At 46.6% G+C, this 15632-nt stretch overlaps 1 protein-coding gene across 3 annotated transcripts in view; it reads left to right on the top strand.

Annotated features, from left to right (window-relative positions):
• The window catches only part of PTPRM (protein tyrosine phosphatase receptor type M), an 811120-nt gene extending 799049 nt beyond the window's left edge, over positions 1-12071 (top strand). For all 3 annotated transcript variants that reach the window (XM_045849822.1, XM_045849820.1, XM_045849821.1), the window contains 2 exons: positions 3314-3449; positions 11328-12071. In XM_045849822.1, the coding sequence (XP_045705778.1) occupies positions 3314-3449; positions 11328-11381 (190 nt within the window). In that variant the 3' untranslated portion in view covers positions 11382-12071. The remainder of the gene's footprint in view (positions 1-3313; positions 3450-11327) is intronic.
• Positions 12072-15632: the final 3561 nt, after the last annotated feature.

Below are 15632 nucleotides of genomic sequence, written 5' to 3'. Positions count from 1 at the left end.
CTGATGGGGCAGAAAAGAAAATCCAGGAACTCAGCACACCTCAGGGCCACCTGCTCACAACAAAGATCTCACAGCAACACGCCTACTGCAGGGCAGCGGGAAAAGACCACCCGCATGCCTGGTGTCCGTTCTCAGACTACACACAGAAATCATTCTAGATGGACTGGAGGCCAGAATGTGAGAAAGAAAACAATGACGTTTCTAGGAGAAAATCTTTATGGCCATGAAGTAACCAAGGATGTGTTTGATACCCAGGACAAAGAACACTAGCCATGAAGGAAACATTGATAAATTAAACCCAATTAAAGTTAACTGTATTTCAGTTCATCAAAAGACACCAGAGTGAAAGAGCAAAACACAGAGCTCGTGAAGAGTTTTGCAATGCATACATCTGACAAAGGACTCATCTCCAGAATACCTAGGCATTACTGCAAGTCATTAGGAAAAAGATAGACAGCCAAAATGTTTGGGCATAACACTCGACAAGAACTTCATTTAAAAAAAAAGAAAGAAAGAATATCCAAGTAGCTAATAAGCTTAGAAAAGGTCCTCAGTACCATTAGTTTGTTTTCAGGAAGATACACATTGAAATCAGGATCCAATGTCAGTGGTACTCACCAGAATGGCTGAAATGTACAAGACAAGCAAATGGTAGTAATACCAAGTGCTGGTGAAGCTGTGGAGTGCCTGGAACTCCCACACACTGCTGGCAGGAGGTAAATACCCTACAGCCACTTTGGAACTGTTAACAGCATCTACTAAAGCCAAAAGTAAATCCATTCTCTGAGCTCTTCCACTCCTAGGCATATGACTACAGACATGAATCATTCATGTACCACGAGACGTGTTTATAGCAGATTTGCTCCTAATGTCAAAAGCTAGAAACAGCCCAAACATTCATCATCTGTTAGAGAAATAAATTATACAGTAAGATATCCATTCAATGGAATTACTTTCAGCAAGATAAAAGAATATTGATACAATGGATGATTCTCACACATATAATATTAAGTGAAATAAGCAAGACTCAGAGGAGCATGTAGTGTATGATTCCACTTACACAAAACTCAAAACAGACAAAAGAAATTTGCAATGCTGGACATGAGAACAGAGATTATCTTCAGGGTATCAATGGTGCTGACAAGGAAGGGGGTCTAGGGCTCTGTATTTTTATCTGAGTGGTAGTTACATGGCATATGCATTTGTAACAACTGAGATATATACTTTTCATTTGTGGACTTAATTGTAGGTATATTATACTTTGTTTAAAATACTGATTTGGAATTTAACAATGGAACTGATCAAGCCGACATTTGATTTCTTGAGGAAATAAGGTCACAATGATTAACCTTAACATCACACAAAATCTGTACCTGCTTTGTAATGACAGTATGATTATAAGGTATCCCTGTCCAAAAAAAAAAAAATCTTATGAAGCTCTGGAGCTAACTCCCAATTTTCAGGAAGTACAGGATTTAGAGAGCAACATGTTAAATTATTCAGAGACACAACGATATGGAGCTCTTGACAGGAAAAATGACCTCATTTCCTCAAGAAATAAATTGCCAAAAGGGAAAAAGAGAGAGAGCGCGCAAAGAGGAATTTACAGATTAAAATAAACTTGCAAGGCATCTCAACCAAATACAATGTATGGGCTTTGCTTGGATATGGATTGGAAATAGACAACCATAAGAAAATGTAAGAACCAACCTGGGAAATTTGAACACTGTCTAGAGAAGTACTTAAACAGTAATGTTTATGTATTTTAGGTGTGCTGATGATATTCTGTCATTAGAATATATAATATCATCAGATAGTATATACATCATCAGATTCGTTCAATCTAGAGCTGGTATAGGGACAATACAGAATGGGCCTGGAACATCTTGTGGTTCTACAAAGTAAGGGCATGCTCTGAAAAGGAGGGAGACTTCTCCAAAGAACACAGGAACCAGCCTGTGGAGTGCCTCGTGGCCTGAGCTGGAACAATCTCAGCAACAAAATAAATATCTACACTCCTGGATTTCAGCTCATAAAATAAAATATATATAAGTCTAAACTGACATAAGTGATATAAAAATAAATAATACAAATTTTAAATGGGGGAGAAGAGACAGCTCTCTCTTAAAGTAGAATGCTGAAGGAGAAAGGGAGGTAGAAAGTCAATTAGGCAAAAACCACAGTGATGGTTAGGGTGCCACCAATGTATGCTAAAATTAGAAGGTAAGACTTTGAGGAGAAATAAGATATTTGCATAATCCCAAAGTATCTATCTCAAGGTGTTTATTAACTACAAAGAGAAACATAATATCTACACAGCGAAAAACGTCTGCAGGCACCCACCATCTAAACAAGTGACTCACATCACCGTTGCCAGCAACAGACAGCTCGTGAACCCCTTGAGGGATGCAACAGCCCTCCTGTGGTTTCTGTGCCCCAGTGTGGAACCCCATTTCCCATCATGAGAAAATGTCAGACAGACCCAACTGAAGAGGCATTCTACAATTTGTATTTTGTAATGATTTCTTGAAGTATGGATAGGGATCATAGCTACTTTCCACATCTATATTCTACTTTGTATTCCAAAAGATAACTGACCAGTACTCTTCAAAAGTGTCAAGGTCAAAAAAGAAAGAAAGACTGAGGACCTGGCACCGACTGGAGGAGGTGAAGGAGACGAAGACAACTGAGTGCAAGGTGGGATCCTGGAATGGATCCTGGGCCAGAAAAAGGACACTGTTGACATTGGCTAAGGTCATGGTGTAGGTGATAGTTTTGCAGTAGTGCTAACTTCCTGGCTTTGATGACGTACTGTGGTGATGGAAGATGTGCGCATCAGGGCAAGGTGGGCATGGATGCAAGGTAACTCTGTGCTATTTTTGCAAGGATTCTGTATATCTAAACTTGGATATTTTCAAGGCCAAGTTCATCTTTGAACAGCTCACACCTACCACCAGTTTTCCTAGCAGATACTAAATGAGGTGTTTGTCCTTGAAAATTTTCCTAGGCAGGATCTCTCAGTAAAAGTTGATAAGGTGCTGTATTAAGTTAACATAATCTAGGGCTGGGGTGAAGCTGGGGGCACAAGATGTGCCAGATCGCACCTCCGGCCAGGTGAACCGCAGGGCCGGCACTGAGGCTCATGCGCTCCATCTGCTTCATGACAAGGACAGGCCCCAGTGGCGGTCCCGGACAGGCCCCTGGCCTGGGAGGCTTCGCCAGCCTGGCTCCTCAGGGTTAGGTGGCGGGAGCCGCAGGTTGTGTGCAGTGTAAGGACAGACACAGTCCAACCGTCTGACTCCTCTCCTGGCAGGAACGGGGGCGGGCGCAGCGGGACCTTCTGCGCCCTCAGCATCGTGTGCGAGATGCTGCGACACCAGCGGACGGTGGACGTCTTCCACGCGGTGAAGACGCTGCGGAACAACAAGCCCAACATGGTGGACCTGCTGGTAGGTGCCCCCCGCACCCAGACCCCTACCCCAACCCGTGAACCGGACTTTGTCCCAGTTTTCGGAAGACCCCACATGGCAGTTGGGCAGGGAAACTGATTCACAGAGGAAGAAGCTCATTTTCAAAAAGGTAATGTAATCACTTCACTGCTGAGGGTTTCTCTCCGTCTTCGACCCTTTGCTCTGTCACAAGGAAACTTTGTCTCAGCGCCTTCAAAGTGTGGAAATAGTCCAAACTCACAGTGAACATCTCACTGGTTTCTGTTGCACGTGACTAAGCACTTAGTCTTCACAGAGAAGAAATAATCATAGCACACGCAATGCCAGATTTTCAAATTACGTATCTTATAAATAGCTTAATCACCTAATATTTATAAAATCTGTGAATTTAGTTTGACATCCAGAATACTGCACTTAATTATGGTGGCCACCGCTGAGAAAAGGATTAGAGCAGTTGAGAAACAAAGGACTCTCTGCAGTTATTTTCGTAGAGTGTTTCATGAACTCTCTTCTCTGTGTGTGTGGAGCTGTTGAAATGCCAGCTACTGACTCAAGAATGGCCAAATGGTTTAAAGGAGGAAGCTTTTAGATTAGGTTTCCATACTTCTCTGTCAGTGGATGAAGGATCTGAAGGAAACGGGAGGAATTCCAAATGGGAAGAATGGCTGGCAGAGAGTGAGGAAGGTCGCACCGCCAACAAGGTTGGAGAACCTGTTCCGGGGCCGCAACACTGCAGCCATGCGGTCAGCTTAAAATATCGTAAGGAGGGTTGAGCTATAAGAAGCAGTTGAGGAAGTAGCCATGGTCCCCAGTCATTATTACAGTGGTACTCAGGGCTGAGTGATGACAGCGACCGACGACACTGACTCTGGGGCACACCCAGGTCACTCCGCAGAAGCATCTGCTTTCCCAAGATGGGTGCCTCGTGTCTGATGAGCTGCTCTATTCCAAGAAGTTTGTTGCTGGCCCGGGAGCATGGTACCGGGGCACCTGTTTCACCAGGTGTGGACTCTCGAAGCCATCAGCACTTACCACATCAGCTTCTGCGGAGAAAGGACTGTGCTCCCCAGACAGCTCTGCTCTCATCCTGCCCTGGGGGAAGCTGGTGAAAACCCAAAGTCTAGTGTCAGCTCTGCTACTACCTCAAGTGTGGCCTCAGACAAGTTAACTTGTCAATTTAGGTCTCCTTGGGCAAGGGACTTACCTCTCTGGGGGTCTGAGTTGTGTAAACTAGGGGTAGTGTTGGCTTATTGTAGTGACCCCATGTGATGATGTCTGTGAAGGTGTTTTGGAAACTGCCAAGGTGAGAAAGCTGGTTCTTGACAGTGTAGGTGTCCACAGGGCACCGGGCAGCCAGCAGCCCGTGTGAGGTAGTTATACACGAGCACTGGCCTATAGCAGGGGGTGGCAGCTAGCAGCCAGCAGGTCCGTGATGCTCAGTGTGTGCCAGACACCGCTCCAAGTGCCTTCACATGTCCCCGATCTCACGTGGATGGCCAAGAGGCTGATGAGAGTGTCTGTGGTCACTGGAGCCAGCCCTCCCAGAAGTAGGACCCACCATGAATTTTAAAGTGTTCTCCATCTCCGGGACTGGGAGCTGTTGATAAAAGGGCAGTCAGCGGCGGCCCAAGAGTAAGACTGAGAAGAAGGCTGGCAGAGGATGAAAACAAATGCACACTTGCAGATTAAAATATTCGGTGACTTCATTTGGTGTTTCCCTGATTCACAGACAGAGGTGTAGCTTCCAAACTTCAGCTGGTACCTGAGCAAAGCTGACCTTGCCAAAAAAAAAAAAGTCATTTCCCTCTCAGCACAGCCTAAATTAAACAGATCATTAATTAGGAGAGACCCTTGCAGCCCTTTCCTCTTGGGTTCCAGCTGCACCTTTCATCTTCCACAAGTTTTTGTGGACAGAAACCACGTGGCCTTTCCCAGTCAGTGGCGCCAACAGTGGGCCGGATGAGTCTCCGTGAACTGAATGGAGACCTGGCTGGCTGGACCAGAAGGGAGATTCTGATCCCACCTCAGTACTTAGAAGCTTCTGTCATTATGTGTAATTCAACCAAAGAAAACAGGATCCTTGGGTGCCCAGAACTCGGAGGGTCAGCCCCAGTTTTAGGGTAAGGTCAGGGGCTGATAAATGTAGGAGAGTTTTGCAATTTCCTGAGAAAAATGTCTGGTAAATTCGTCACAGTGAATATTGGCGAGATAATACCTGATGACCAGAGAAAAAAATGTCACACTGCCCTTTGCAGTGAGCTCCAAGCTTCCTGAATTAAATAAGGATTCTTGTCACTTGTTTGGTTTTTGCCTTCAAGTGCAGTTTCTGTTTAGTTGGTACTCATGTACTCATATGTGTGTATATTGCCAAAGGGGGTTAGTTCAAGTCAGGGTGACAAAATCTGGTGCAATTCTATGGGGCATAAAAGGCCATCTGAGGCTGGAATTCCTCCTGAGCACAAGATGTGCCAGCAGCTGAAACGTGCAGAGTGTTGAGTCTTCTCAGCTGCATCTTCACAGAACACTGAAGTGTGTGCCAGAAAGCTGTGGAGTCCACTTCTGTGCTGGCCTGGGGAGCCAGGTGGGATGCAGTGGGGAGAGCCCTGGCTTCGGCCCCACTGGACCTGCCCACGTATCACATGCAGAGGCTGAATCACTCAGTGGTCCTCTCCATTCAGAATGGGAAAAGCCTACCCCCGCCCCTCCCGGCCACAGTGGGATGAGTGTGCAGGGAGCGGTCCATCTCTGTCTCCCTTGCAGGCTCTGATATTTCTAAATGACTTCTGAGTTTGAAAATCCATCCATCCGTTTTGAAGCATGGCACTTTCAAGACTGATCTAGAGAGCCCTAACAGATTTATTTCTTCAAATTTTTAGTTTTGGGGGCTCTGGAGAAAAGCCAAATCAATTTCTTGATTGCTAGGAAACAAAATAATTTATAACACAAAACTAGATTTTTGTTTTTAAGCCAGCAGGGGCAGGGTACTTTTTCCTTACCTGTTTTAGCCCAGCTTCTAAGTGATCCATCTCCTCAGCCAGCCTGAAGCCCTTATCAAAGGGTCGGGTCCCAGGGGCAGGCGGGACCCGCAGTCTGAGAGCCTGAGCACCTTTGAAACTGGGAGAGTCGTGGGAAAAGGGAAAACCGGGTGCCTCGACCAACAGCTCCCCTCTCACCTTGGTCCTCCGCACTTGGCTTCTGAAGTTTCAAGTGCTCTGTTTCAGCAGAGAGGCAGTCTTCAGGGACAGGTCTTGCCTAGAGATACGTGTTATCCCCTGGGATGTGGTGGGGACTTTGGCCAAAGTCGGCCAAGATCAAGGCCATTAACACATAGTCGATGTGTGTGCACGCATGTGAGGTGAAAAGACTGAAGACCTACCTAGTCCAGCGATTTCGAGTGTGTAAGCCTTCATTGTTAACCGTGGTCACCACGCTGTTCGTCACATTCTCGCACTTCTTACAACTGAAATGTATACGCTTGACTAACATTGCCCCATTTGGCCCTCCCCTCAGCTTCTGGCAATCACCATTCTAGTCTGTGTTTCTGTGACAGTAGTGGTTTCTTGTTTTTTTTTAATGGGAGCCTTAAACAATTCCAATCCCTTGGCCCACTGCAGAGACCCTGATCTAGTTGACCTGGGCCCGGTGATTCTAAAGGGCTGCAGGCAAGAATCAGGGCTCAGCAGGGTCAACAGGCCGCCCCTTCCTGCCAAGCCCACCTCTCCACCTTCCCGGCCCTGTGCTCCGATCTCTGCCAGCATCTCCTCACCATAAGGCAGAGCCGGCCACCCAGACTCAGCACCACTTTCCTCTCATGTCACACATACAATGAGCTGTGCAAAATGGCACATGCTGTGGGGCTACAGCCCCCCCCCATGTGGGGTATGTGTGTGTAAGGATATGGGTGTGTGCCTGTGTGTGTAGGTGTGGGTATGTGTAAATATAGGTGTGTGTGTAGGTATACGTATCTAGGTGTGAGTGTGCATTTAGGTGTATGTGTAGGTATATATGTGGGTGTATATAGGTGTATGTGTAGGTGTGAGTAGTGGGTGTGGCTATGGGGTGTGTATAGGTGTGTGTGAGTGTATGTGTGTGTGTGTAGGTGTGTGTGTGTGTGTAGGTATGGGCGTGCATGTTGAAGTGGAGGGCACAGGACTCAAGTGGGGAGTCGGAGATGTGCTCTCAGGTCCCTGAGCTGTGCCCCACCAGCTGCGGCTGGCAATCTGAGGTGGCATTCCACTTCTCTTGGGCCTGGCCCTGCCACTGCCACCAGGCCCCTGGGGCTCACAGCCCTAGAGGAGCAGCCCCAGCCACACACTCCCATTAAGACCCCTGCAGTTGGTCCTCCCACATATCAGGGCAGCAAATGGGGTGATCTCTGTTTGTGCCCAGTGCCCTCTCTCTGCCCCAGACTCTGATCTCCTTGAGGCAGGGGATGGTAAAACCACTCAGCACCAACTTCTGGCTCCAAGGAGGTGCCCAGTAGATATTTGCTGAGCGACTGGACATTGCCTCTCTACACCGAGACCCATGTCTTTACTGAGCTGCCCCTGGCTTCCCTCTGGAACCTGGGGGAGGCTGTGTCTACAGCTGACAGGGATGAGCAGGAACTGGGCACAGACTGCATGGTCTTTGAGGGAAGAAGGTTTGCTGTGTTTTTAAAGGTATAGGTAGGAGTAATGACCCATCTGTTCCTTGTCAGAGGCACACAGCTGTCTTATCGAAGGGTCTCCTGGCACAGCACTGATTGCCCAGTTGACCTGGCCGGAAACCATGAACCCAGTGCGGGGACCACTTCAACCTCCTGGCAGCGGTATCAGTCAGGAACTTCCCCACACTGAAGAGTCTGTCAGCACAGGACCCAACTGAAACTGTGTCCTTGCCTTAGTTTCACAAAGCAGGTGCACCAGGGAGGGCAGCTTTGCCACAGGTGAGCCAGCAGACTCTGCTCTTTGAATCATCTCCAGTGGGGACTTAGGGTTTGAAGTGCCAGGCTTCCGGGAGGCCCTGCCCCTCAGACACAGGCAGTATGCGCTGAGAAGCTCAGTGGGAGCCCTTCCGGAGGCTCCCAAAGCCACCTCACAGAGCAAGCGAGGGCTTTTGAAATGTAACCTCACTTTTAGGTGCCCTTTCAGATTTCACTGTCTCCCTCTTTGTGGGAACAGAAAGTGTGGTCCAGAGTGAAAGGGGGTCAGGTCTTGGAGAGGATTAGCTGGTCCCCCTGGTTACCGTCTTACACAAGGATGAGGCCCTGGTCCCCTCACTTCTTCATGCCCTAAGCCAGCTAATGCTGCCCGAATGGCGAGAGTTTGGGACCAAGACAAAAACATCTTTTTCCATGAAGCACAGCGATAGCTCACATGGTTTCGTTATTCAGTGCAAAAACAAGTGAGGTGATCCCATGTCGTCAGTTTCCAACGCAGGAAGATTCTGGGCATCTCCTGAGTTGCTTGGGGGAGGGGACATGACAATTTCTTATCATCCTTCTTATTCCTTTTATTTTTCTGATTCAGAAACCAGTCATCAGAATCTGTGGGGACTGACAGCTTACTTAGGAGGGATGAGATGAGAGAGAGAGAACTCATTTTGGAAATGACAGTCACATCCATGACAGGGCAACCTCAGTGACCAGCACAGCAGCCCCTTCAGCAAAGCCAGGACCCCTTCCCCCCAGCACTGGGGCCCGGGGCCAGCAGCCACGTCTCCCACTAAATGAAATCTTAGCATCTTCATACGTCAAAGGGACAGGCTCATAGCAGGCACTGAGATTAGTTGCACAATTAGGTTTGTACAGTCATGTTTATCCAATAAGGAATTAGATTTCTTAGGCTTCCATTTAAAAAAAAAAAACTGTTGTCTCTGATACACAAAAATAATAATAATAAAAACAGGAGAAATGAGTGGAGTGCTTCATAGCCAACAGGTCAGCTCCATGAAACTCAAGTGATTTCTGAAAATACAAGTACCAAATCCTAAAATAAAAAATACTGGAATGTGAATCACAAAGTATTTGTGTGGACATTATTTTCAGTTCTCTTGGGTACATACCTGGGAATGAAAGTGCTACACTGTAGAGTAAGTCTGTGTCTAACCTTTTGGGGAGCTGCCTGGCTGTTTTCCAAAGTGCCTGCTGCTTTTACACGCCCACCAGCATTGCGTGAGGGCTCTGGTTTTGCCACATCTGCACCAGCGCTTGTTACTGTCTCTTTTTATTTTAGCCATCCTGGTAGGTGTTACTGTCACCGGTGTGTGATCTTGTGACACCTTCACTGCATGGAAATGAACTGTCTACCTTCCGTCTTCACCCATAGATTGCAGTCTCCCTGAGGACTGTGACTGTCCCTTGAAATCCCAGTCTCTAGCCTTTAATGTTGGTTGGGTTGAATCAAATGCTGCTAAACCTTTTGCCATCACTTACATATATGACCAACATTTGACTCTCTGTAGGTCAGGTTCTGCAGCAAAGACAGGTGTGTTATACACAGACAGGTAAGCTGTGGCCTTGGTCTGAAAACAAATGGATTAGACTAGCAGAGCATTTAGAGAATGGATAACAGGTGAAGAAAAGGAAACTGCCGTGACTAATTAGAGGGGACATATCAAAAAAAAAGTAGAAATTTATTTCTAATTAATCTGGAAAACCCAAAAAGAAAAGACCCAGTTGCTTGGTTGTGACCATTGCATTGGTGAGGTGATGGCAGTGCTGACTCACACAACTCACAGAAGTGCGTCTCTTACTGAGCTGGAGCCCCTCTGCCCCAGACCCTGGGCTGCTGCATCCCCAGGCCCTGGGTCCTTCTGCTTGGTTCAGAGGCCACACCCACGAGCATCCACCAGCCCAGTGCACAAGCACAGGGGCAGAATGCCCTCCCCTGTCACCTGAGAGCCTAGGTGTGTGGCCCAGGACCTCCCACGGAGATTGATCAGACCAAGGTCTGAGATCCGAAAAAGCTGTGCTCAAAGTAAATGAAGCCACTGCCTGAGCAGAAGCTCATGTCAGACACTGCCTCTCTGTGCCTCTCTTTGTCCTGCAGCCTCTACCTGAAGTGCCTGTTTTACTGCCAGTTAGGGTGGCCCTATACTCAACCATTCAAACTGGGGCACTTTTGAGGGTAAAGAAGAGGCTGCTGATGCTTATGCCGGGACAAGCATAAACCAGTTCTGTCCTGGGCAAACCACGGCACACAGCACCCACCCCAGCCCCACGCCTTCATTCTCTCCCTCCTGTTACCTACCTGCCTCTTTCCAGACCTTCCCTAAGAAGTCCCCCTGTCTCTTCCACCACACCCATGTTGGAGGACCCTCCATGGGCCCTGTTTATCACTGCCCTGTGGATTGTCATGGGTCACTTGTCTCATCCTCCTCATTGGACTATGGCCTTCTCAAAGTCAGAGCCCAGGTCAAAGAGGCTTTAAAAAATTCTCATAAAATGGAAGAGCCCTGATGACCATACATCGAAGGTAAAGCTGGGCCAGGAGTGAAGCCACATATATTTACTGAGGGCCCTCAATGAGCAAGTCAGGAAGGCATTTCCTCCAGCATTCATTATCTTTCCTTCTGCCTCATGGTTTGCCCATGCTTTGTGCACAGCGTGTTGATATGCAGGTGAACGTGTATGTGAGGACAAACATATACGTGTGTTTCAGTTGTCAGGAACCTTTCAGGAATTCTAGTGAGCAGAGATATCAGAACACCTTCCATCGGGCTTTGTGGGAATATCCATGAACATTTACAGTTCAGAGCCATGACTTTCTATTTATCTCTGATTCAAATTCTCCTCCGTTTGATTTCTCCCAATTAAACCCCCAATCAGGCATAACTGCTTTACTAGAAACAGCCTAGACATTGTGGAGCTTACATTTTCTCCCTTCTGTTTTCCAGGATCAGTACAAGTTCTGCTACGAGGTGGCCCTGGAATACTTGAGTTCTGGCTGACGACACCACTCTCCGCAAACAAGCCCTTTCATCCCGCAAAGTCAAGATGTTCCCTGGGTTTGTGTAGATGAGATCAAGACTTCTCAATATGCTTATTTTGCTTTGCATAATTGGCTCTTTTTAAGAGCCCAGGAAAGTATGTATAAAACTGCTTGCACTGCCCAGTTCCCAGCAATGCTGCTCCCCGACAGAAACGCCGTGGCACACAGTGGTCCAGCGCTGTGCTCCGGCATCGACTGGTCAGAGCAGCGGAGACACCTGGGTGACTCAAGAGCACAATTATATTCTTATGAAGGAATTTGTACCTTTGGGGTATTATTTTGTGGCCCGTGAACCTTTGTTATTGTTACAACTGAGTGTACATTTTTGTTCTGTGGAGAATGCTACCTGGCATTATGATAATATATTATTTTAGTTAATATTTGTATTTTAACATGTTGCATAATATAAGTTTATGTAGCTTTCCAAGACTAACAGACAAACATATAACGAACAAAGATATGTTGCAGGAGTCGTCGTTTCTATCAGATTTGTATTGTTGTTTCCAAGGGGAAAGCTTGGGAGGAGTTCAGTTCAAAAATGCAAATCTCAATGATGAGATCCATGGATCAAAAGCTGTTCCTTCTGTTTATATTGTAAATATTTTTGATTTCATCAAATTATTTATTCATTAAAAGAAATTTTTGTGAAGCACAGTGAGTGACAATCATTTTTATTAAGCCCAGGAAATGGTTTACTGTGTAATGTTAACTTGTGTGAATTCTCAACTCAATAAATAAAGACCGGTGACCAGTTGTGGTGTATTCCTAGTGTCCCAGCGCCCAGGCAGAGGAAGCAGCTCCAGTCTCTCCTGGTCACTACCTGGGAATTGTTGGCCCAGAGCAAGCCGAGTTGAAATTTTTGAGATAGAACTTTTGTCAGTGAGAAGCCTAGGCCCGTCCTGGGAGCCTCTCCTGGTGCTGACAAAACACGAGCCACAGAGTCTGCCCAGGCACTGAACTCACCTGGTGGACAGGCAATGACAGAGGGCATTGGGCCAGACGCCAGGGCAGTGACTTTGTGACCGGAAGCCACCTCTCTCCTTTCTCTGTTTCAGCTCAATTAACTGGGATAATATCTGTCCTATCCAAGCCTCATTCAAAACTTGCTGAGAGAACACTTTTTAAAGGGTCTGGGATCAGAGTGCATTTAGGCAGAACACAGAGCTAAGCAGACCCTGGGGAGGGAAACCCCTGCAGGGCAGCCTGCTCTGCTCTCCTGGAAGGCCCTGCCTTGACTCCGAAGGAGGGAGAAACTACGCCGTGTATTTACAACATGAGTTGAAACAGTTCCAGGCTATGATAAGTGATGCCTGGTAGATGATGGGGTCAAATCTTTATTGAATGCCAGTTCTGTGCTTGAAACTATGCAGAGTGCTACCCCAAGTGGCAGCTGATCTCCCTGCCACAGGATGATGTGGGTACAGCCACGGAGCAGTCTCACAGCTGGAGGAACTCGAGTCAGCAGAGCAAACAACCTGTCCGAAGTCATCCCGAGTGATGGGTGCCAGGTGCCTCCAGTGCGGGAGGAGGCAGAGGCACAGCAGCAGTGGCACAGGCACCCTTGTTACAGCACCTGGTGTAGGAAAGCCCACTCCTGCTGTGACAGGGAGATGAGCCCCTCACTCTCGAAAGTGGAGGCCTGAGGGTGATGTTCCAGCCTGCTCTGGGGATCTTGGTGAGCAGAGATGCCAAGGGCAGAGGTTGGCCACCAAGGAGACTGAAACTAACGTCTGCATCTTAGGCCTGCACAGCTTCACTGCACTGAGTCCATACCGCCCTGACTGATGTCAATTTCCCAGCTGCCCTGCCCCGCACTCTGACCCCAGGTGGGTGGAGCTCCACACGTGCTCAGGAAGAGTTGCCTGCTGCTGAGCTGAATCTGGGCTAAATGCCTCACTGCTCAAGCTTATCTAGGACAATGGCTTCTTACCATGTTCTCTCTGATAAGCTCCTAAAAGATTCAAAACTGCTATTGTGAACCTCATCATAGGGATGGAAAGCCATACAAACTGTATGCCAGCTGGGCCTTGACATGAGGGAAGGGTGGTGGCCCTCAGTTCGCCTTACATGGTCATAGATGGCTCTGGTCTTCATTCCTTTAGCTGGGGTGAAAGAGAAGCCACTTTAGCACACTGTCATAGCAGCTTTGAATCAGACAGTGCAACCCATTTCTAGTCAATGCCGCCCCCTTGTAACCAACGCACTGCCCCCACCTCGGCTCACATTGAAGCCAATAGTTTCCTCTATACTTGGATTGCTTGGGGTTTTTTCTTTGTTTCACTTGGTCCCACTTCTTAGAAGAAATAATGATAGAAGAGAAGGGACATTGTGTGGCTTTTGGGGATTTCCCATGAGTCCTTGCAGCATGGGTGAGATTCTCATTACTTTCAATACACAGAGTAAGTTACTACCCCTTGCAAACAAAAAAAGCTAAACTCTCACCTAAGTGTCCCTTCTCTGTATTCTCTCCATACTTTGAACTCCTCTCCATTGTGGCATCCTCAACTTCCCAGACACTTCCATGTCTGTGACTGCTGTGAAAACCAGATAATCCTGCCCCTACTTTTCAACATGGCCCTGAACAAGGATAACATTTTTTATGTTAATGAGTTTGAAGCATATGTGCACATATCAGAGCCATCAAAAGGTTTTTTTTTACTTTTATGATAATTTTTTAAATTATTTTATTGTTGTTCAATTACATTGGTCTGCATTTCCTCCCCTCCATTCCCCCCCACCCCAGCCAAACCCACCTCCCTCCCTTGCTTCCACCCTCCCCTTTGGTTTTGTCCACTTGTCCTTTATAGTAGTTCCTGAAAACCCTTTACCCTATTATCCCCTCCTACCTCCCCTCTGGTTACTGTCAGATTGTTCTTAATTTCAGTGTCTCTGAGAATATTTTGTTTGCTTTTTTCTTTTGTTGATTAGGTTCCAGTAAAAGGTGAGATCATATGGTATTTGTCCCTCACCACATGGCTTATTTCACTTAGCATAATGCTCTCCAGTTCCATCCATGCTGTCGCAAATGGTAGGAGCTCCTCCTTTCTCTCTGCTGCATAGTATTCTGTTGTGCAAATGTACCACAGTTTTTTGATCCACTCATTTCCTGATGGGCACTTAGGTTGCTTTCAGTACTTGGCTATTGTAAACTGTGCTGCTATGAACATTGGGGTGCATAGGTTCTTTTGGATTGGTGTTTCAGAGTTCTTACGATATAGTCCCAGCAGTGGAATTGCTGGGTGAAAAGGCAGTTCCATTTTTAGTTTTCTCAGGAAATTCCATATTCTTTTCTACAGTGGCCGCACCAGTCTGCATTCCCACCAACAGTGCACTAGGGTTCCCTTTTCTCCACAACCTCTCCAACACTTGTTTGTTGATTTGTTTATGATGGCCATTCTCACCAGTGTGAAGTGGTATCTCATTGTAGTTTTAATTTGCATCTTTCTGATGGCTAGTGATACTGAGCATCTTTTCATATGTCTCTGGACCTTCTGTATGTCCTCCCTGGAGAAGTGTCTGCTCAAGTCCTTTGCCCATTTTTTAACTTGGGTTTTTGTCTTCCCTGGAGTAGAGTCATGTGAGTTCTTCATAGATTTTGGAGATCAAACCCTTGTCTGAGGTATCATTTGCAAATATGTTTTCCCAAATAGTTGGTCTTCTTTTCACTTTAATGCTGTTTTCTTTAGCTGTGCAGAAGCTTTTTACTTCGATGAGGTCCCATTTGTTTAGTCTTTCCTTTATGTCCCTTGGTTTAGGGGAATATCAGTGAAAATATTGCTATGCAGAATGTCTGAGGTTTTCTTGCCAATGTTTTTCTCTAGGACTTTTATGGTGTCACAACTTATATTTAAGTCTTTTATCCACCTTGAATTTATTTTGGTGTATGGTGCAAGTTGGTGATTGAATTTCATTTTTTTGCATGTAGCTGTCCAGATCTCCCAACATCATTTGAACAAGGATAACTTCTTAACAGTATTCCATTTGGGTGCAGTGGTGGCTTTGCATTATGTCAATTTAGGGTCACTGAGCTACATTTTCCAGAATTTCATTCTACAGATATTTATTTCCAGTTAATCAGGCCCCAGTGGTCATTTTATGGAAAATATACAGGGTGAGCAAAGTGGCAGCTGTATTGTGTTCCCACTCAGGAGGTGGGCAGCTACAGTCCCAGCTGTTCCCATGCCAACAAGGCGAACCAGCAGGTAAGTAA

This window comes from Phyllostomus hastatus, unplaced genomic scaffold (genome assembly GCF_019186645.2).
Source record: "Phyllostomus hastatus isolate PE091 unplaced genomic scaffold, TTU_PhHast_1.1 phas_contig_80, whole genome shotgun sequence".
Lineage (NCBI taxonomy): Eukaryota > Metazoa > Chordata > Mammalia > Chiroptera > Phyllostomidae > Phyllostomus > Phyllostomus hastatus.
This window is presented reverse-complemented; position numbering and strand designations above follow the sequence as displayed.